Raw genomic sequence first — 22,866 nt, 5'->3', positions numbered from 1 at the left:
GACAAATGACAAATTTAGGATTCAATTCGAATTGATGAATTAATGCTACTTTTATACTGAATTTGATTGTATTTTTTCATTTGTGGTACTTGTACGTGTGTGATAAGTTCGAGGTTGATGATTGCAAGATAGAAGAAAAACAATCAGAACTAGTGGAGTTACCAAGTCATACCTCCGGCTCGTCACGTAGGATAAATTTGTATCGGAAATTTATCGAATCGGGTCGGATGAGAAATTTATACAGCCCAGTAAAATTTCGTCAATAGATATAAGTTTGATTTTTCAATTGCATAGTGCTTAATTGTTTTCTTTTTTTCCCTTTATAAACCCTCACTCACCAACTACAAATCTCTTTCATATCTCTCACTCAATCAAGAACATTCTCAAAACCTCCACAAAAATGGCAGCTGCAGCTCCACCGCCGCCTCCATCCGAAGCTCACATCTTCCTCCCAGAAACCACCCCTCCAGGCGACACTCTCTTCACCCGCATCCGCCTCGCCACCGCCGCCGACGTCCCCCACATTCACAAGCTCATCCACCAAATGGCCGTCTTCGAGCGCCTCACCCACCTCTGCGAAGCCACCCCTGAGTCCCTCTCCGCCACGCTCTTCCCCCCCTCCGCCCCTCCCCCCTTCACCTCCTTCACCGTCCTCATGCTCGAGCTCTCCCCCGCCCCCTTCGCTCCCCCCGCCGCCGCAGATCCCCATTTCACCCCGATCCTCAAGCCCGTCCACCTCGATCTCCCAATCGACGATTCCGATCGGGCTGATTTCACTAGCAACGCCCCGGATGTTCTAGTGCACGACGTTGTAATTGGGGGATTCGTGCTGTTTTTCCCCAATTACTCGACGTTTTTGGCGAAGCCAGGGTTTTACATCGAGGATATTTTCGTGAGGGAGTGCTACCGCCGGAAGGGGCTGGGGCGGCTGCTGCTGACGGCGGTGGCGGCGCAGGCGGCGAAGATGGGGTACGGGAGGGTGGAGTGGGTGGTTCTCGATTGGAATGTGAATGCGATTAGGTTTTACGAGCAGATGGGGGCGAAGATTTTGCCGGAGTGGAGGATTTGCCGCCTCACCGGCGACGAGCTTCAGGCATTTGGGCGTATCAACCTAGGTTGATACGACGGCGTTTTGGAGCGGGGATTAATAAATTGCTGTGTTAATTTTGAGCTTTGTTAAACTCTAATGTTGTAGCTGTGTTATTGAATTTTGTACTTTGCTTTTGATTTGAGTGTTGAAATTGCTCTTTTGTTGATGAAAATTAGTAAATTACTGCTGTTTTGAGCTATGTTTGGAGATTAGAAATAAGTGCATCTTAGTTGGTGAGACGCTAAGTCGGACCCTAAATCAATGCTGAGGGCTCGAGTCATCTCATGCTGCGTGCTTGTTTGAGCTATGTTTGGAGCTTATGGCTAAGTGTGTCTTACCAACTAAGGCACCAAGTCGAACATTAAATCAATAGTCAAGGGTTTGAGTGCGCAGTGTGTTTGGAGTTGTGTCTTGGTTTGAGCTATGTTCGAAGCTTATAGCTAAGTGCTGTGTCTCACCTTAGTCGAACCCTAAGGCCATGTTTGATAGGGATGATAACTTATCTAGGGATGGAAATTAATAGTTGAGGGTTCAAGTTATCTTATGGTGCGTGTGATTGAAATTGTGTGCTGGTTTGAGCTATGTATGGAGCTTGCAACTAAGTTGTTCTTGCCAACTAAGATGATCCTCTCAAACCAATAGTCGAGGATTCGAGTCATCTTAGAGTGAATTCGGTGTTTCGAGTTGGTTGCTGGTTTGAGCTATGTTTGGAGCTTTTGATGAAATTTTATCTACCTACTATATAGTAAGGAGCTTTTGATGAAATTTTATCTACCTACTATAGTCAGGATGAATGTTGTAACTTAGTCTTGCTCATGCTCTTAAAATTGTGTATGTGAGATAAAATGCAATGTACTTTTATTTGTAAAACTTAGTTGGTAAGACATCTTATTTTCAATCAACAAATTGATGATTCGAGTGTTTATATTAAAAAAACAAAACATTTAATTGATATTGAGCAAACAGACATATAATTGATAAGATGATTTTCATATAGCTTACAAATTGAAAAATCAAACATTTAATTGTTAGCCGCTAATAAACAGACCGGTGAATTGTAATTGGAAAAAATAAAGATATTGGAAATATTCTTGTTTTACTAATTTTATTTCCAATTTTAAATAAAGAATTGGGCCTATACACATTTTCTTTAGCTTAATAAGAAAATGACTTTACCCTAATATGAAATGTAACTTTTCCATCTTCTAATCAAACATAAGCGTTCTAATTTTGATTTGCACCTCATAACGTAATTTCACATTATTGAGATTCATTGCAACCATAATTCAAGCACTAAACCATTGAAAAATCAAGTTTCAATAAGAAAATGAAAATTTGATTTTTTTTATAAAATTGATTCAAATATTCATAATATAACGAGATATTCCATGTAATTTATTAAATAATGGTAGTAATTTTATTATACGTGAAATTAAAAAAATAGGCCAACTTATTAATATATACAATAAATTGTTTAATATTTTTGTATAAAAAATAAATCGTCTAATTTGATAAGCCCTCTCCAAAAACCTAAGTGCTTCAAACCCGCTTTCTTCCCTCTGCGATTTCATCTACTACGACGACGTTTTCCCCTCAGCCACCAACAGCGGAGCCGCCGCCGCTGCTGCTTCGGGTGAGTGGAACTTTGAATTCCAGCATTGGCTATTGATTTCTCTATTCTCCATTTTATTTTTTGCTTTTGAGATAGATGAATCCGTTTTGATTAATTCGTATTGGGGGATTTTGATTGCCCTGCGATTTCTGAATTTGAGTTGGCCTGAATTTGTTTACATTCTTGTAGTTCGGTTTCTCTACCTGAGATTGTGGGTTTTAGTCGATGGTGGAGTTTGGGGGTGTCCGTATTTGAGAAAGGTTGGATTTTTGTTATTTGTCCATTTCCAGCTTGAAAGCATCGAATATCTAGGGTTTCTGAGATATGTTTTTCTGAATCTGTGCATCTCTTGCTTAAATTGTCAAGAAGTAAGAACTGCAGAGTTATTTATAGGAAGTGTGTTTTGATGTTTCTTGCAACTATATTGTAAATTAGGGGAGTTTGTTTTCTATTGAATAAACATGGCAAGATCCGGATTTTGGGACCTGATGCTATGTGAAATGCTTTGCTTTATTGATTTCTTCCCTCAAAGAACATATTTTTGGGAGAAGCAGTGCTCTAGATACTATTTAATGGAAATTTTGATTTATGAATTTGGAATCTCTTTTTTAGTTTGTGATTATTTCATTTGTCCTGATACATTGTTTCGTCATTTTCCTTCCTTGTTGATTGAATTTAGGATGCTGCACTGATTACGCCTACCTGAGTATTGTCCTATTGAAAGAGGAGATAAATTTTTGTTATGGGATCTCCTGAACGTGTTAGGAGTTCTAAGAAACGGGAAATTGAGGAGGATATAGAGGTGAACATTGATATTGTGAGGGATGATGATGAATGGGTTGGTGATGAGAAGAGGAGGCAACGGTTAAGCAAGTCTAGGCAACAAGGGAGTGGTGATGATGTTGATGGCTTAGATGGGAGTGGGAAAAGAAGAAGTACATCGGAGAGACATGAGAGTCGGAAGAGGGTGGGCAGTTCAAGCAGAGGTGATAGTGATCAGGATGACTATGGAAGCAGAAGAGAGTCACGGTCTAAGCAGTTGAAGAAGAAGCAAGAAGAGAGTACACTGGATGTGTTAAGCTCCTGGTACGAAGATAATGATGCAGAAAATAAGCTTGATGGTGGGGAAAAACCTGGGGGTGGAGGACACAGTAGAACTGAAGAAAGTGACAGAAAAAAATCTTCTTCCAAGTACCCAGAACAGGACACTGATATGGAGAAGGTGCCAGATAGAGATATGGTCAAAAAAGATGTGGGGCGAGAGAAGCCACATGGTGTTGCTGAGCATGGCAGAAGTCATCGCAGGAGATGGGATGAGCCTGATGACACTGGTAGAGCATACGACTATGGAGACAAGTCTGATGCAAGAAGTTGCAAACCTTCTGATGTTAAACTGGACAGTGCAAATGAAAGAGAGAGAAGTGATCCTTTGCAAATTGAATCAAACGATATCCAAAGCAAGGGCTCTGAACCAGTTAATGAGAAAGGTATAAGGTCCAATGACAGAGAGGAGAGACGAGTTGATTCAGAAAGGAAAACTAGAGGAAGGTCTGAATTTCCTGAAGAAGACAATAGGGGAAGTTTGGCACGTGATGATGCATCAAACAAAGAAAGATCTCAGGAGCATAGACAACAAAGAAATCCCACTAGAGATGTTGCTGACAGCTATGGGAGATCTTCTAATGCTGAGGAAGATGCAGGTGCATGGGGGAGAGACAAAAGTAGAAGAGATGTAGATAACAGCACATCCAGAGTGCCTGAGAAGAGTGGAAGACGTCAATTTGACACAGATAATTCTGAGATGGACTATGAAAGAAGCACTCCAGCTAGGAGGAAGGATTCGGGAAAAGATGGCTCATACGATGATAGATCAAAAGGAAGAGATGATAGTTGGAGTGAGAGAAGTTGGGACCGGGAAAATGCTAAAGATGCTTGGAAAAGAAAGCATGACAAGGAGGCAAGAGATAATGACCCAGCCCCTGATGGCATCAGGGACTGGGAGTTGCCCCGGCGTGGCCGTGATAGGGTTGATGGTCGCTCTGGCGGTAGAAAAGATGGAAGCAGAACTGAAGCTGTGAAAACCTCTTCAAAGTATGGAATATCAAATGAAAATTATGATGTCATTGAAATCCAAACCAAGCCATTTGATTATGGAAGAGAAGATTCTAGATCCAGAAATAGTGACCTTATTCAGGAAGGGGAGGAATTTGCTTATTCAAGGGAGGAGAGATCACGAAGCGTACAAGGATCTGCACAATCTGGTGAAGATACAAAAGACAGAGTCCTAGATGGTGATCTTGCAATGCAGGACCAGAATTCATGGAGGGATGACAATGACTTTCAGGGAGAAAAATCTAGAGGTCAGAAACCTATTGCATCCAACCGCGGTGCTGGTGCCCAAAGTTCCAGTGGTGGCTCTTTAGCTCTACCTGGGGGTCAGGATCCTGGTTCGTATGGTAGATCTCCCTCTCAAGGTAACAGGGGAAATAGAATGGGGAGACCAGGACGGGGTAGACCTTCTGGAAGAGACAACCAGCAAGGCGGTATTCCAGTGCCATTATCTGGATCGACTTTTGGTCCACTTGGACTACCACCTCCTGGGCATATGCAATCTTTGCCCCCTAATATGTCTCCTGCTCCAGGTCCCATTTCTCCTGGAGTCTTTATTCCACCATTTCAAGCTCCCATGTTATGGCCTGGAGCTCGAGGTGTTGATATGAATATGCTTGCTGTTCCACCTGGCCTCCCTCCTGTCCCTCCTAGTCCACTAGGACCTAGATTCTCCCCAAATCTAGGAAATGCTCCAAACGCTGCTATGATGTTTAATCCATCAGGGCCTGGAAGGGGAATGCTTCCTAGTATGTCTGGTCCAAATTTTAATGCAATGTCCCCAGCAGGTCGTGGCCAGCCACAAGACAAAGCATCTGGAGGATGGAATCCACCTAGAATAAATGCTCCTCCTGGAAAAGCTCCGTCTAGAGGAGAGCAAAATGATTACTCTCAGAACTTTGTTGACACTGGTATGCGGCCGCAGAATTTCATCAGAGAGTTAGAGCTCACTAGTGTTGTGGAGGACTATCCAAAGCTTCGGGAGCTTATACAAAAAAAGGATGAAATTGTTTCCAAATCTGCTTCTGCTCCTATGTACTACAAGTGTGACCTGCGGGAGCAAGTGCTTTCTTCAGAATTTTTTGGTACCAAGTTTGATGTAATTCTCGTAGACCCACCATGGGAAGAATATGTCCATCGAGCTCCTGGTGTCACTGACCACACAGATCACTGGACATTTGAAGAAATAATGAACTTGAAGATTGAGGTTAGTTTTATTTGAATCATACCTCTTTATTGTGCAATTTTGTAATGCATGGAAGTTGAAAAAAGGCTCCTGTAATTTGCGTCACTCCTGGAATTTGACTCATACCTATGTAAAATCATTAACCTATTATTGTAATGTATCTCCCTCTTGTCCACTAGGAATAACCTTAACTTTTCCTTTTTTTTCCTATTATTTTGTAGGCAATTGCCGACACTCCATCTTTTATCTTCCTTTGGGTTGGTGATGGTGTCGGGCTGGAGCAAGGCCGACAATGTCTGAAGAAGGTAAAGAATTAGAGGCATTGTAACAATGAATTTGCAGTTCTAAGTTTCTCATACATCCTGTTTGCTTCCTTTGCCTGTTCCGATTCATTTTCCGATCCAATACACCATTTACTTACATATACTGTTTTTGTTTCATTTAGTGGGGATTTCGTAGATGTGAAGATATATGCTGGGTGAAGACAAATAAAACAAATGCCACACCTGGACTACGCCATGATTCTCATACTCTCTTTCAGCGCTCAAAGGTAATTGGGATAATAGTTTGTTGCAATGCTTAAATCTTAATAGTGGTATCTTGTATTCTTTTAGTGCATACTGCATAATATAGGAAAGCTCAGTAAAGATGGATTGGACATAATAAAGCTCTCTCAGTAGAAATTGCATTTTACACTTGATAGAATACAAAATTATGTTTGAGAAGGCCTACAAGCAACTTTAAATCCTTGGGCCAGCTGTCCCACCCATTGAGGTGCCTACAAATCAGCGCGGGGAAGTCCTTGGGCCCGCCGGTCTTGGTAATTACCAAAAAAAGAAAGAAAGATGCAGAAGTACAGGATATACCAAAATCCTGTTAAATTTTAAAATGTCAATACCCTGAAGGAAATAGAGATTATGTATTTTTTTTAACTAATGGTCTTGTTCCTTATGATGTGAATAATCAATCCAATCGAAACTACACATGTTTGGTTAATGTGGATTAAGTATTTCTTAAGCATCAAATGTCTTAAAAATGGGTTATATCTCATTCTTCTAGCTGGCAACAATTTTTTGCTATAAAGTTGCAGCCGCATCAACATGAAGTCTATCTCAATATTTTTTCATATGATTTCATTATCTATTGAGATTACTATTGCAGCTGCACTTGTTTTCTGGGTTAAGTTTCAATGATGTCCCATTTCAATTCCCTTCCATTCATTTGTATGTATCCTGTAGTAAAAGGATGGTGACTTCCATAATACTTCTCTCAACTATTTTTTGTTAATCTGAAGGAGCATTGCTTGATGGGCATAAAGGGGACTGTCCGTCGCAGTACGGATGGCCATATAATCCATGCCAACATCGATACTGATGTGATAATAGCCGAGGAGCCGCCTTACGGTAAGCATGATAGCGACTTGAATGGAAATTTTCTTCAGTAGTTCTTATTAGAAGTTTTTGTCTTGAATTGCCTTCCTAGTTATTCAGTTATTGAATTTGAAATAACATCAAATGGATCCTGCTTCAGTTTCTGTTAGTATCCATACATTTTTTTGTGATTTTTTTCGTACAACGGTATTCTAGGTTCTACTGCAAAACCTGAGGATATGTACCGAATAATTGAGCATTTTGCTCTCGGTCGAAGAAGGCTCGAGCTTTTTGGCGAGGACCATAACATTCGTTCCGGCTGGTTGACAGTTGGCACAGGATTATCCTCTTCAAACTTCAATTCTGAGGTATGCTCCTCGTCACCCCTAAGAACTTTCTTTGCTCTGCTCCTCGAGACTTGTGTGCTGTGTGACAATGTATATTCTTTCTCATATGTTCTGCTTTTCATCTCGTTGCTCGTTGTCATATCCAGGCATATGTGAGGAACTTTGGAGACAAGGACGGGAAGGTTTGGGTCGGAGGGGGCGGGAGAAACCCACCACCGGAGGCGCCCCATCTCGTCCTGACGACACCTGAAATAGAATCCCTCCGGCCCAAGTCACCGATGAAGAACCAGCAGCAGTCAGCTTCCATCTCTCTAACAACAGCGAATTCGAGCTCCAAGAGGCCGACTGGCACTTCGCCTCAGAACCACCAGGCGCCTAATCTGAACCAGGAAGGGTCGAGCTCCAACCTCCCCTCTCCGGCCCCGTGGGCCTCCCCGTTGGAGGCGTTCAAGGGACGAGAAGGCGGCGGCCATCTGCCCTCGGACGAGAGGATGTTCGATATGTATGGGTATAATGCACCATTTGGGCCGCCTGCTGGAGACTTTATTGATTATGAATCTCATAGAGGGATGAATATGTTGTAGCTTGTGCCTTTTCAAAATTTTTGATTCATATTTCAATCTCATAAACTGTTTTTGCTATATCTTCCTCCTCTGTGCTGTTTTTTGACGTCGATACTATAATAACACACGACATAAATCACAAAATTTGGTATTTATTGCGAGTTTAAAAACTTAGAAACGACATAAATAGTCTTTAAGAGATGTCAATATATTTTGAATAATTGTCAAATCTCGATTTATATATATTTCTATATTTTTCAAGTCATTTCCCCCATTAATTTCCCACTATGAGCTCCAAACAAAATTTATTATTCTTGTATTGTTTAAAAGTAATTATTTTATAAATAAATGTGTTTGTTATTATGAATAAAAATTAATTTTGGTTAATAAATAAAAGTAATGATAAAGAGAATCCACCTTTATCTCTAGGCCGTCAATCAATAAATTAAAGGACAGATAAAGCAGTTTGATATATAATCCCATATAATCTCTAGTTATCCCAATTGTATATATGTAATGATTGTTCATTCATCTCTTCATGCCATGACAATATATGTAGATAAAAAGGAAAATTGCCAGAAAAAATCACTAAGTTTAGTTGATTTCTTGTCAATTTCACAATTTTAAAAAATTACTAGTTATTCTATTCGATCCTTATCAAAGGTCTCATATTTAACTGACTTGAGCTTTAAGAAATTATTTAATTTTACGAAGAAAAGTGGATGAAAAGTTAGTAGATTATGAGTACTACATTTATATGAATCAGTTTAATAAAATATGAGTGAGATTAGTTAGTAGAATATGAGATCCATTTACTAAGATTAGTAAAAGTGAAATTAGACATTTATTGGGAACCATCCAAATAAGGAAATATGAAACATTTAATTCGGACCGGAGGGAGTATATTATAACTTCGATATTTCTTCACAACTTTAAAAAATGATTGATTATATTATAACTTCGATATTTCAATAAAAATTTCCAACACATTATATATTTGAATATATAGATGTAGCGCGTACGTGTGAAATTTAAAGATGCGACTGAGTAGGTGTTTTGAACTTAAATCATCTCGAACTACACACAAAAAATTCGTTTTGGTGTAGAAATCTTCTTCAACCATACACCAAATCCAAACTCACATCAAATATGGCGCTATTGCAAAAATGTTGTGAAATATAAAAAATAGCGTAAAATTTAAATCTGATGTAAATGGCTAGAGTAAAACTATTTGTGATGTAACATACACTAAAAAATAAATTTAATTAAGTCTAAATAATTAGAGTTGACCTTTGTCCGTTTGACATAAATAAAAAAATACACCAAACACCACTCATCAATTAATGCAGGCTGTTTGCTATAAACTAAAAAATACACCAAACACTGCTCATCAATTAATGCAAGTTCATAGACTTAGATCTATAAATATAATCACTTCAAAAAAAAAAAAAAAAAACACCACACACCACCAAAGAAAACACCATGATTAAATACATGAGCTTATTTCTTCTCATTTCTTCATCAATTTTGCTCAAAGCAACAGCGTCAGAACCTGATTGCTTTGTTAATAAGTATGTTGTTTTTGTTGTCAACAATCTCCCTCCAAATTCTCCACCTCTACAACTGCACTGTTTTTCTAAAGACGATGATTTGGGATATCATAATCTCACCCAAAATGCCGGATATCGATTCGCATTTTGTGAGAAGCCTCTCTCTACTATGTTCGCTTGTAGTTTCCATTGGAACGGAAACAACAAGGGGTTCCATGTTTATGATGCACGTTGGCAGGTTAATCGATGCGTAAGACATGGGATTTGCTATTATGCTGTGAAGAGTGATGCTTTCTACTTCTCAGATAGTTACCCACCGAAGAATTTGAAGTTTTTATGCGATTGGAACCCTAATAGCAAATGTTTGTTATAAATAATTTAGTATTTCAAGAAAATATCATATATCTACAATGTGATATGTTATATTTCAAGTATTTCATCCCATTCGAGGAAATAATAATTAGTTGTTAAATAAAAATGAAACACTGTGAGACAGAGAGTACTAAAATATTTTGAATAATTGCCATATTTCTATACATTAAAACATTATAATATGGTCTAATATAATCTCTAAAGGTTATACATAAATGAAATATTTTAAACTATTTCAATTAAGTGATCAACTGAGTTAATGAGAATACATTGTCGAATTTTCATCTATAATAATTATAGGACTTATTGTTGTGCAGATATCATTTTGGATACCTCTACTTTGTTATGAGTGAAACATAAGTTATAATTAAATTAGTGACTAGTTTGACCGAACATACAAACGATCGATTTTTTTCTAACATTATCACTTGGAAGACAATTTCTCCAATTTGGAATTAATCAAGCATCATTATTCCAAGTATGCTTTCTGCTCTATGTTAACATAAATCGAAATGGGTTCCATCTATATATTATATATTCTCCCGTCGTTCGAACTTCGGAGTGTCTCACTTTTTGTGTATTTTAAGTGTGTCCCAAACCCAATCCCACATAAAATATGGCGCTACTGCAAAAATACTATGAGACAAATACTTGAAAATAGCATAAAATTTAAATTTTGTATAAGTGGTTAAAGTAAAACTACTTTTTGATGTGACAGATACTAAAAAATGAGAAATAGTCATTTAAATCACTAAGTTTGGTCAAAATCTGGTCCCTCCCACAAAGTTTGAAAACCTCTAATTAAATCACGAAGTTTCAATTTTTTCTAGTTTATCCATGATTCGAATTTTAGGTGTAATATTTATTGACGTGGATTGAGATTTCAAGATGGGTTGAGATTTAAATCACGAAAAAGATTATATAATCCAAAGTGTAACCATAAGGAGCTTGATCTTAAAATTGGATTGAGATTTCAAGATGAATTTCAATGTAGAGATGCAAATATTCCACCTAAAATTCGACCAATGAGATAAACTAGAAAATTTGAAACTTCGTGATTTTAAATCGGATTTAAAACACAGTGTGAGACTAGATTTTAATCAAATTTGGTGATTTAAATGACTATTTATCCCACTAAAAAGTGAATTTGAATAGTTGTAGCATGTACTCCCTCGGTTCCATAGCAGTGGAATCATTTTTTCATATTGGTACGTTTCATAGTAGTGGAGTCATTTTTTCTTTTTAGTAAAAGTCAACATATTTCTTCTCATTTACTTTAATATCTCTTACATTATTCTCTTTTCATCTATCTACTTTTTCCTTTCCTACTTAATTCATCCTTTTCCTTAACCCACTCAATACAATTTTTTTAATCTCTGCGCCGAAAAGAAATACCTTCATTACTATAGTGAAACGGAGGGAGTAGATAATTAGAGTTGACCTTAGTCCGTTTGCCATAAATAATAAAAATACACCAAACACCACTCATCAATTAATTCAGGCCCGTTTGTCATAAATTAAAAAGTACACCATACACTGCTCATCAATTAATGCAAGTTTATAGACTTAGATCTATAAATACAATCACTTCAAAACATAAAAAAATACCTCACACCACCAAAGAAAACACCATGATTAAATACATGAGCTTATTTCTTCTCATTGCCTCATCACTTTTGGTCAAAGCAACAGCGTCACAACCTGATTGCTTTCTTGCAAAATATGCTGTTTATGTTGTCAACAATCTCCCTACGAATTCTCCACCTCTACAAATCCATTGTTTTTCTAAAGACGATGACATGGGATATCATAATCTCACCCAAAATGCCGAATATCGATTCGCATTTTGTGAGAAGCCTCTAGTTACTATGTTCGCATGTAGTTTCCATTGGAATGGAAACAACAAGGGGTTCCATGTCTACGACGCACATTGGAGTGATAATCGATGCGTAAAACATGGGGTTTGCTATTATGCTGTGAAGAGTGATGGTTTCTACTTCGCAAACGATTATCCACCGAAGAACTTGAGGTTTTTATGCGATTGGAACCCTAATAACAATTGTTAGTGTGTTCTTGTTATTGTTATAAATAATTTAGTCTTTCAAGAAAATATCATAAAGACATATGTGATATGTTATATTTCAAGTAGTTCATACCATTTGAAGAAATAATAAGATATTTCTAAAGGTTATATACATATATACATTAATGAAATTAATTAAAACTATCTCGAATGTTCATCTATATTAACTGGGAAAACTGATACAGACCAAAAAAAGAACTCATCCCAAAAGACTAGTTTGTTAGGAGAGAGAGCCCATTTAGCCTATATACCCCACACCGGTTGTTCTCACAACCGATGTGGGAATTGAGTCGGTAACTTTCGGCCCTCCTTTAAGGGCCAACGTCCTCATTGGTCACGGCTGGTTCTTTGTCAGACCATCACTCTGAGTTCTCGTTGGTCACGGCCACGTTGGTCATGACGGACTCTTTGCCCGGTCACCACTCCATGGTTCACCACTCCGAGTCGGCCCCAAACATACTGTTGGTCACGACGAATTTGTTGCCCGGCCACCGCTCCGAGCCATTTGGCTCTCAAAGAAAGCACCAAGTGATACACACCAAACATGAAAACTCAACCAAAAGACTTAGGAGAGATAGCCTATTTAGTCTATATATCCCACACCTATTATTCTTACAACCGATATTGGAATTGATTCCGTAATAGAAACATAAGTTATAATTAAATTAGTGACTAGTTCGACCGAACAAACAAACGATCGAGTACCAAAGCTTTTTTCTAACAGTATCACTTGGAAGACAAATTTCTCCTATTCGAAATTAATCAAGCATCATTATTCCAAGTATGCTTTCTGCTTTATGTTTTCAATCGAAATTGGTTCTATCTATATTATATATTCTCCCGTCGTTAGAACTTCTAAGTGTCTTACTTTATGGCGCTGCTGCAAAATATTGTAAGACATACTAGAAAATAGCGTGAAATTTAAATTTAGTGTAAATGATTAAAGTAAAACTACGTTTTAAGACATACACTAAAAAAAGGCAAAATAGCCATTTAAATTATCAAGTTTGGTCAATATCTGGTCTATCCCACAAAGTTTGAAACCCGCTAATTAAATCAAGAAGTTTCAATTTTTTCTAGTTTATCCATGAGTCAATTTTAGGTGGAATCTTTGTTGACATGGATTGAGATTTAAATCACGAAAAGTATAATCCAAAGGGTAATCATAAGGTGCTTGATCTTAAAGTTGGATTGATATTTCAAGATGAATTTCAATGTAAAGATGCAAATATTCCACCTAAAATTCGACCATAGCGCCTAAATTATAAAAATTGAAACTTCATAATTCAATTAGTAGATTTTAAACTTTATGAGATGAGCTAGATTTTGACCAAACTTAGTTATTTAAATGGCTATTTACCCGTTAAAATGTGAATTTGAATAGTTGTAGCATGTAGATAATTAGAGTTGACCATACTCCGTTTAGCATACACCCAACACTACTAAAGTCAATTCCCCATGAATAAAAAATGAGAGATAAACCAAACACTACTCATCAATTAATGCAGGCCGTTTGCCATAAATTAAAAAGTACACCATACACTGCTCATCAATTAATGCAAGTTTATAGACTTAGATCTATAAATACAATCACTTCAAAAATTAAAAAAAACACCTCACACCATTAAAGATAACACCATGATTAAATACAACTTATTTATTCTCATTGCTTCATCACTTTTGCTCAAAGCAACAGCGTCACAACCTGATTGCTTTCTTGCAAAATATGCTGTTTATGTTGTCAACAATCTCCCTCCAAATTCTCCACCTCTACAAATACATTGCTTATCTAAAGACGATGATATGGGATACCATAATCTCACCCAAAATGCCCAATTTCGATTTGCATTTTGTGAGAAGCCTCTGTTTACTATGTTCACATGTAGTTTCCATTGGAATGGAAACAACAGGGGGTTCCATGTTTACGATGCACGTTGGTATGATAATCGATGCGTAAAACATGGGGTTTGCTATTATGCTGTGAAGAGTGATGGTTTCTACTTCGCAAACGATTACCCACCGAAGAACTTGAGGTTTTTATGCGATTGGAACCCTAATAGCAAATGTTAGGGTGTTCTTGTTATTGTTATAAATAATTTAGTATTTTAAGGAAATATCATATAGACATATGTGATATGTTATATTTGAAGTATTTCATCCCATTTGAGGAAATGATACTCCCTCCGTCCGCTACTAATGTCTCATTTTTTCTTTTTCGTCCGTTCGTCAATAAATGTCTCATTTCACTTTTAATATATATGGTAGGTGGACCCCTCATTCCACTCACATTTTATTATAAAACTACAATATAAATGTAGGACTCACATTCCACTATATTTTATATCCATTTTTCTTTACAAAGTCAAACAATTTCTTAAAACCCGAGCCGATCAAACATGAGCCTGCACAAGGTTTACCGAACCGGCGGTTAAAACATAAACCGCGAAAAACTGCCGAAGAACCGTGAAATCAAGCCGGAATCGCAAAAAATCGGCGGTTCGGAACCGTAAAAATCCTCCGGTTCGGAACCAAAACCGAAACCGGCGGTTTTGGAACCGGAACCGTAACTGCGAAACACCCTCGCTGTTCGGTTCCGGTTCAACAATTTCTAAAATCGTAACCGCCGGTTCCTGAACCGTGGACACCTCTAGATGGAGGGAGTAAGATATTTTGAAATTTTTAATACACGTTATACCCTACTCACCTTTTTTGTTAGTATTCGTGTAATAGAAATGAGACACTGTAAGTGAGATATAGAGTATATTAAAATATTTTGAATAATTGCCAAATTTCGATATGTTGACACATTATAATATGGTCTAATATAGTTATGCATTAATGAAATTATTTAAACTATCCCATTAAGTGATCAACTGAGTTAATACGAACACATTGTCGAATTTTCATCTATAATAATTATAAGACTTCGAACATGATGAATAAAATATTAACATATTTTGAATAATTTCTGAATCTCGGTTTATATAGTATATTTCAACATTTTCATATCATTTCCAAATTCAAGTTTGGTGAAGATAAAAACTTGTGTAAAGTCTTACTATTATGAGCCCGTTGAAATAATACTTAGGGCATGTTTGATAAGTTAGTAATACCAAGATAGAAAATTGTATATGGACATTTCTAATTGTTTGACACTCCCTCCGTCCCACATTTATAGTAACATTTAGTTATGACACGAGTTTTAAGAAATTGATGGAGTGCGTAATTAATGAAGTGAGAGGTGGAGTGTGTAATAAATGAAGTGTGTTGGTGGAGTGAGATGATGGAGTGTTGTAATAAATGAAGTGAGATGATGGAGTGTGTAATTAAGTGAGTTGGTGGGTCCCTTTTTGACTTTTTGGTTTGTTATTTTTGTTTTGATTTATTTTAATGTAGATAATGGCATTTGGGTGTAATTTTAGTGAATAATGGGGTAAAATTTTATGTGCAAATATGGTAAATTCTAAATGTTACTCCAAATGTGGGACGAACTTTTATGGCAAAATGTTACTACAAATCTGGGACGGAGGGAGTATTATAGTTAAGCTTAACTCAAAGCCCAATATAAGACCAGAGCCCTATCTAATCTTACCAAAATTATAACATTAACCCTGTTTATGTATCCCACCAATTTGTCAAGTTAAGCCATGTTATTTAATATACAATACTAATTTAGATAATTTCTTTTCTATCAAACAACAATGGAAAAAAATCATATCTTTGCATATCTCGACATAAAACCCGTATTTCTTATCTTGTTTTACATATCTTCTCATATCCCATCCTTTTTATCAAACGAGTCCTTAATGCATGTAAAAGTTATCGAGTTTAAAGTGTTTGTAGCAAAAGTAACTATGAATAAACGTGATTGTTGTTATAAATAGAAAAGAATTGTTGTTATGATTATAAATAATATATTCTAAATAATACAGTACACTTTTATGGTTAAAGTTTTGGTGAAGATAATACTCACTTTTTCCCTAATTTGGATCTTTTTGCATATTGTCAAATTAAAGGCCATGTAAAGTAGTTTGATATCATCCAACGTTATCTCTAGGAATCCCTATCATAATACGTAACAAATGCCCATTTATCTCTTCATATTGTGATATTTTGTAAATTAAAAAAATACACCAAACCCTACTCATAAATAATGCATGATAAATTGATCATGCACTTAGGTCTATAAATACCATCACTTTAACACCAAATAATCCTCACACCACCAACAATTATTTTAAAAAAATTATCATGATTAAATGCAGTTTTTTCCTTCTCATTGCTTCATCATTTTTGCTCCAAGCAACAGCCTTGCAACCTAGTAATTGTTTCCTAGATAATAAATATGCCGTTTATATTGTCAGCAATCTCCCTCCAAATACCCCACCTCTAAAAGTGCATTGCTTTTCTAAAGACGATGATTTGGGATACCATAATCTCACCCAGAATGTAGAATACCGATTCGCATTTTGTGAGAAAGCTTTCAGTACTATGTTCGCATGTCATTTCTGGTGGAACGGACACGACAAGGGGTTCCGTGCTTATGATGCTAATTGGGATTATAATCGATGCAGAAGTGCCGGGATATGCTATTATGTTGCGAAGAGTGATGGTTTCTACTTCACAAATGTGTATCCCCCGAAGAATTTAGGGTTTCTATGTGATTGGAACCCCAATAGCAAATGTTAGGGTTTGGATTGTTCTAAATAATTTAGTGGTTGATATCATATGTGATATTGAGATTATGTTACTATTATGTACACATTACAATAGGGTCTAATATAATCTTCTAAATATATGTCGTACAAAAAATGAGACACTTCCAAGTGTGACTGATGGAGTGTTAACATATTTTGAATAATTGCCAAATCTCGATTTATATATTTATGATAAAAACTTGTGTTAGATCCCCACCATAAGCTCCTAATATAAGTTATTGTTCTTGTACATAAACGTCATAGTATTAAAAGTTTTTTTTTCCTTGTAATTTTAAATATTTTTGTAACATTCCTTACTTGATTAGTTAAATACTCGAATAAGTGATATCATGTTCGGACACTTTCTATTCATTTCAAAAAGGGTAATTGTGGGCTTGAGTTTTTTTTTTTTCTTTTATAACTAGAAACTTTAGTGGATTTTTAGGAATGTGATTGTATTTTTTCCAGTATTTAGCTTAAGTGGGCCTTTTTTTAATTTCCTTTTATCATAATGTATGGTCCAACATAATATAACCATTGCTAGCCCATAAATCTCTCTTTTATTAAATTTCCATCTATACAACCCAACCCATAACACTTATAATATTGAGGGCCCAATTCTTAAACTACGAACTATTGCACTTCACTACTTAATAATATTACACCTCAGATAAGATGATAAATATACTAATCCATGAATTAGTTTCTAATTTGACCAATTGATAATGCTACTGTTAAGAATAAATGCTTACTTTAAAAGTCATTGTTACGAATACATGCTGACTATTGTTATGAGTAAAAAGTCAAGGTTGCTATAGTTGATAGTATATTCTAAATTAGAAATTATACCTTTTGTGGTCAAAGTAATTTTGATGAATAAAAATTATTATTCCCTTCGTCCCACTATAGTTAGTGGTAAAATAAATGTCTTCTCAATATTATTATCTCTCTTATTTTACTTTCTTTACACTTTAACTATTTATTATTATTTTTCTAAAACGAGTGCTTAAAACAAAATGCCTCTACTACAGTGGGACGGAGAGAGTACAAAACAATGTTTCATGTCCGCGGCATGACAATTTGGTGAAGTTCTAGCTATATGGTTGCAAGATCAGATAAAATGAACAGTTAAAAAGAAGTTTTATATCTAGATTAAAATATTTGATCTTTTAAACTAGTATTAATTACAAATTTAATTATTTTTTAAAATGGTATGTAAATCATTGTCATGGTTGTATATATTAATCAACATTTAATCTCTTGCAACCCATGAATACTCATCACTTCATAATGTGCCAATTTGTAGTAATTAATTGCATTTAGGTCTATAAATTCATCACTTCGAATCTAACAAAACTCAATCGATCAATAATATTTGCAACAAAAAAAACACCATGATAAAATCCAGCTTAGTTCTTCTCATTGCTTCATCACTTTTCTTCCAAGCAAGATCGTGCTTTACTGCAAAATATCATGTTTATATCGTTAGCCATCTCTCTCTAAATTCCCCACCTCTTGATGTCCATTGCATATCGAAAGACGATGATTTGGGATACCATGATCTCCATCCTAATGAAGAATATAGCTTCGCGTTTTGTGAGAATCCTTTCGCCACTATGTTCTCATGTCGCTTCCGATGGAATGGAAAGGACAAGGGGTTCCATGTTTATGATGCACAATGGGATGAAAATCGATGCAAAGATTTTTATAATGGAGTATGCTATTATGTTGTGAAGGAAGATGGTTTCTACTTCGGAGGTCGATACCCACCAAAAGAATTTGCGTTTTTATGTGGATGGGAGCCTAACAGCAAATGTATACTGAAACTGTTCTAATCGATTTGGTGGTCAGGGGCCGATGCAGAAAAAAATCTTGGTAGAAATTTCATTATATTTGTATGAGAAAATAGTGTTTCTCTTTTCAAATACGCAATTTTATGTAGTGTTTGTTTAATTATTTTATATGTTAAGTGAAAAGAGGGTAAAAAAGAGATATTGATATTAGGAATATATCACGACACATCCTATTAAAGAAACCTAGTTTAACGCGTACCAAATCTAAAGATTAAAAAAAATTCATATTATGTTTGTATTTATTTTAGTAAAACGGTGACTATGGAATTACGTGTTCCTCACTTTTCATGGATTGAATTATAAAAACATTACTTGCATTTAACTCCAATATTTTAAACTCCAATAAACTAGACAAAAATAATTATATTATTCTCTTCGTCCCAAGATAAGCGAGTCATATCCTTTCCAGAATGTCTCACTATAAGTGAGCCATTTACCTTTTTAGCAAAAATCATCTCTCTTATTTTATTCTTTGGAATGTATAGAAATAATTTTATAATTGATATCACAAGTAAGGGTTTTTTTTGGAACTTTGAGCATTTTATTTTCAATGAAAAATAAATCATATATATGTGGTACTATTATATACTTTCTTCGTATTTTCGAAATTCTTTACTTTCCTTTTTGCTTTGTCCTATTTCTAGTGTCTCGTAACATTTTAGGACTTGTTTGATAAAAAAAAATGGGATATAAGAAGATATGTAAAACAAAATAAGAAATACGAGCTTCATGTCAAGATATGCAAAGATATGACTTTTTTCCGTTATTGTTTGATAGAAAATAAATTGTCTAAAATTGTATTTTATATTAAATAATATGGCTTAACTTACAAATTGGTGGGATACATAAACATAGTTAATGTTATAATTTTGGTAAGATTGGTTAGGGCCCTTGTCTTATATTGGGCTTTGAGTTAAACTTAAATATGATATCAAACAATTAGAAATGTCTATATATAATTCTCTATCTTGGTATTACTAACTTATCAAACACACCCTTAGTAAATACTATTCCCTCCGTTCCATAATAGATGTCACATTTTGTATTTTAGTTTGTCCCACAAAATATGTCACATTTTCTTTTACGGAAAAAATTTCCTCTCATATTAATATAAATATACTATTTTCTCTTTCCACTCAACACACAAAACAACATTTCCTAAAATCTTGTGCCACTACCCAAGTATGTCATCTATTATGGGACAGAGTGAGTACCTCCGTTCCATAAAAACAGAAACTATTTTTATTTTGTGTTGTCCTTTAAAAATAGAAAATTTCTAACTTTGTATTTTAGGAAGTGGACCACACAATATACTAACACTACTTTTACTATTTTTTTTTTCTCTCTTACTTTACCAATTATACATAAATAATTATACATAAAAACCCATATTCAAGGACAAAGATAGTAATACGGTATTTTAGTCGTGTAACTAGTTGGCCTGTTTATTGTGTGAATCACGTGTTACGGTCGCACTTTGCTAAGGATAAAAAAGCTTGGAAGTTGTGACTATGCATTGGGAAAAGGAGGGAAAAAGGAAGAGGAAAACCAATCATCAATTAGTTTCTAATTTGACCAATTGATAAAGCGACTGTTACGAATAAATTCTTACTTTAAAAGTCATTGTTACGAATACATGCTAACTGTTGTTATGATTAAAAAGTCAAGGTTGCTATAAATATAATTGATAAGTTCTAAATTAGAAGTTATAGCTCTTTTGGTTAAAGTTTTGATGAATAAAAATTACTACAATGTTCATGTCAGCATGAATATTGACCGAAATTCTATACGGATGCAAGATCAGATGCAATCAATAGTTAAAAGAAGTTTTATCTCTAAATTGAAATATTTGATATTTTTAACTATAAATTACAAATTTAATTATTTATTAAAATGGTATGTAAATTAGTGTCATGGTTGTATATATTAATCAACATTTAATCTCTTGCAACCCATGAATGCTCATTTATCTCTTCATAGTGTGCCAATTTGTCGTAGTTAAATGTATTTAGGTCTATAAATTCATCACTTCGAATCTAACAAACCTCACTTTCACCAACAAATATTTGCAAAAAAAAAAAAAAAAAACACCATGGTTAAATCCAGCTTAGTTCTTCTCATTGCTTCATCACTTTTCCTCCAAGCAAGATCGTGCTTTACTTCAAAATTACATGTCTATATCGTGAGCCATCTCCCTCCAAATTCCCCACCTCTACATTTGCATTGCTTTTCGAAAGACGATGATTTGGGATACCATTTTCTCCCTCCGAATGTAGAATATAGCTTCGCGTTTTGTGAGAATCCTTTTGCCACTATGTTCGCCTGTCGTTTCCGATGGAATGGTAAGGACAAGGGGTTCCATGTTTATGACGCCGAATCGGATGAAAATTGATGCAAAGATTTTCATAATGGGGTATGCAGTATGCTATTATGTTGTGAAGGAAGATGGTTTCTACTTCGGAGGTCGATAACCACCAAAAGACTTTGCGTTTTTATGCGAATGGGAGCCTAACAGTGAATGCATACTGTAATTGGTCTAATCGATTTGGTGGTCAGGGGCCGATCCAGAAAAAATTCTAATTAGTAGGGATTTCGTTATACTTATATCGAAAAATAGTGTTCCTTTAGTACCAAATAAACAAAGCATTTCTTTTTCAGTACGCAATTTTATGTAGTGTTTGTTTAATTGTTTTATATGTTAAGCATTTCTTTTTCAGTAAGCATTTCTTTTTCGGTACCAAATCAAAAGATTTGGTATTTATTTTAGTAAAATGGTGACTATTGAATAATGTGTTCTCACTTTTCATGGATTTAATTATATAAACATTACTTGAATTTAACTCCAATATTTTAACCCCAGTAAACTAGACAAAAATCAATTACATTACTATTTTTCAATAAATCGCAAAACTTTATGTGAATTAAATTATACTACATTCAATGCATAGCGTTTTTTACTTTATTATTATCAGATAAAATGAAAATTAATAATTATAAAAAGATAAGTATTTACATAATTAAATTAAAAATGAAGAAGAAAACTTGAATTTACGAATTAAAATACCCATAAATTTTCATGGATTTTGTGGGAATAAGTTAAAAAGACACTAAGAATTATATCCTACTATGTTTTTGGTCAACCTGAGTTGGTTTCTTCTTCTTTTTTTTGATCCTTCATTTCCAATTAATTAAATATAATGTGATCGAGCGATTCGTGGAGTGCCATGCGACAGCAATCCAGCGTCCCCAGTTAAGTAACGGGCCTCAAACTTGTTGGGCCATCACAAAAGAATACGGGCCACTTAATTAATTCAGCCCATTAAATTAATTCTCAAGCACAATACCATTCCGGTCCATTAGTCTCACAATTTCTATCGAGAATCACATCCTATCAACTAGGGGTGGGTAGGTACGGTATACCTTATCGAAACCACCATACCGTATACCTTACCGTAAATACGGTATACGAAAAAGTCATACCTTTACCTTACCAAAGTTTTCGGTATACCAAACTTCAATATACCTTATTTTCGGTATGACGAATTTCCATACCGATATCGTACCTCATTTTCGGTATACCTTACTTTTGCGGTATACCTGACTTTCAACATCAATTAAAATAGAAAATTAGAGTTTTTAGAATATTATTTATATTTTATAATTTTAAAAATAAATTAAATATAATTTATTCATAATTATATTTATATTTCACAACAGATTTTATAATTAAAAAATATATAAAATGTATTTTATATATAATTGTGTTTATATTTTTGTGGTATATACCTAGTTTACGGTATATACCGAATTTCGGTATGCAGCGGTATACCGCGGTATTTAAAAATTCATACCGTTACCTTATCGGAATCTTTCGGTAAGGTATCATACCGTACCGAAAGTCACGGTATACCAAAAATTCGGTATTTTCGGTATTTTTTCGATACGATAAGGCCGGTAATTCAGTATTTCGGTATTTTTCCCCTGCCCTACTATCAACCAAAGGCATAAACGAGAAACAAATTAATTCTCTATTA

At 35.2% G+C, this 22,866-nt stretch overlaps 2 protein-coding genes across 3 annotated transcripts; both read left to right on the top strand.

The window, feature by feature from the left end:
* Nucleotides 1-333: 333 nt before the first annotated feature.
* On the top strand, nucleotides 334-1,289 carry LOC125202534 (probable acetyltransferase NATA1-like). The gene has a single exon (XM_048100945.1). It carries the CDS (start codon nucleotides 401-403, stop codon nucleotides 1,118-1,120), a length of 720 nt encoding a protein of 239 aa, XP_047956902.1. The 5' UTR covers nucleotides 334-400; the 3' UTR covers nucleotides 1,121-1,289.
* Nucleotides 1,290-2,595: 1,306 nt separating this feature from the next.
* On the top strand, nucleotides 2,596-8,355 carry LOC125213762 (N6-adenosine-methyltransferase non-catalytic subunit MTB). Of its 2 annotated transcripts, XM_048114494.1 has the most exons (8): nucleotides 2,622-2,723; nucleotides 2,892-2,962; nucleotides 3,382-6,018; nucleotides 6,219-6,302; nucleotides 6,443-6,547; nucleotides 7,292-7,400; nucleotides 7,584-7,735; nucleotides 7,861-8,355. In XM_048114494.1, exons 3-8 carry the CDS (start codon nucleotides 3,445-3,447, stop codon nucleotides 8,296-8,298), a joined length of 3,462 nt encoding a protein of 1,153 aa, XP_047970451.1. In that variant the 5' UTR covers nucleotides 2,622-2,723; nucleotides 2,892-2,962; nucleotides 3,382-3,444; the 3' UTR covers nucleotides 8,299-8,355. The 2 variants fall into 2 exon arrangements, with proteins under 2 accessions (XP_047970458.1, XP_047970451.1); XM_048114501.1 differs by lacking the exon at nucleotides 2,892-2,962 and having other exon boundaries at nucleotides 2,596-2,723.
* The last annotated feature ends 14,511 nt before the right edge of the window (nucleotides 8,356-22,866 follow it).

Source organism: Salvia hispanica, chromosome 1, assembly GCF_023119035.1.
Source record: "Salvia hispanica cultivar TCC Black 2014 chromosome 1, UniMelb_Shisp_WGS_1.0, whole genome shotgun sequence".
In the NCBI taxonomy this organism is placed as follows: domain Eukaryota; kingdom Viridiplantae; phylum Streptophyta; class Magnoliopsida; order Lamiales; family Lamiaceae; genus Salvia; species Salvia hispanica.
This window is presented reverse-complemented; position numbering and strand designations above follow the sequence as displayed.

Bases quoted from the DNA above. Each gene is read 5' to 3' on its own strand.
- LOC125213762 (XM_048114501.1), top strand. From the start codon at position 3,445: ATGGGATCTCCTGAACGTGTTAGGAGTTCTAAGAAACGGGAAATTGAG. The intron at 6,548-7,291 runs GTAATTGGGATA...GTTAATCTGAAG, and splicing joins CTCTCTTTCAGCGCTCAAAG to GAGCATTGCTTGATGGGCAT. The intron at 7,736-7,860 runs GTATGCTCCTCG...TGTCATATCCAG, and splicing joins CTTCAAACTTCAATTCTGAG to GCATATGTGAGGAACTTTGG.
- LOC125202534 (XM_048100945.1), top strand. From the start codon at position 401: ATGGCAGCTGCAGCTCCACCGCCGCCTCCATCCGAAGCTCACATCTTC.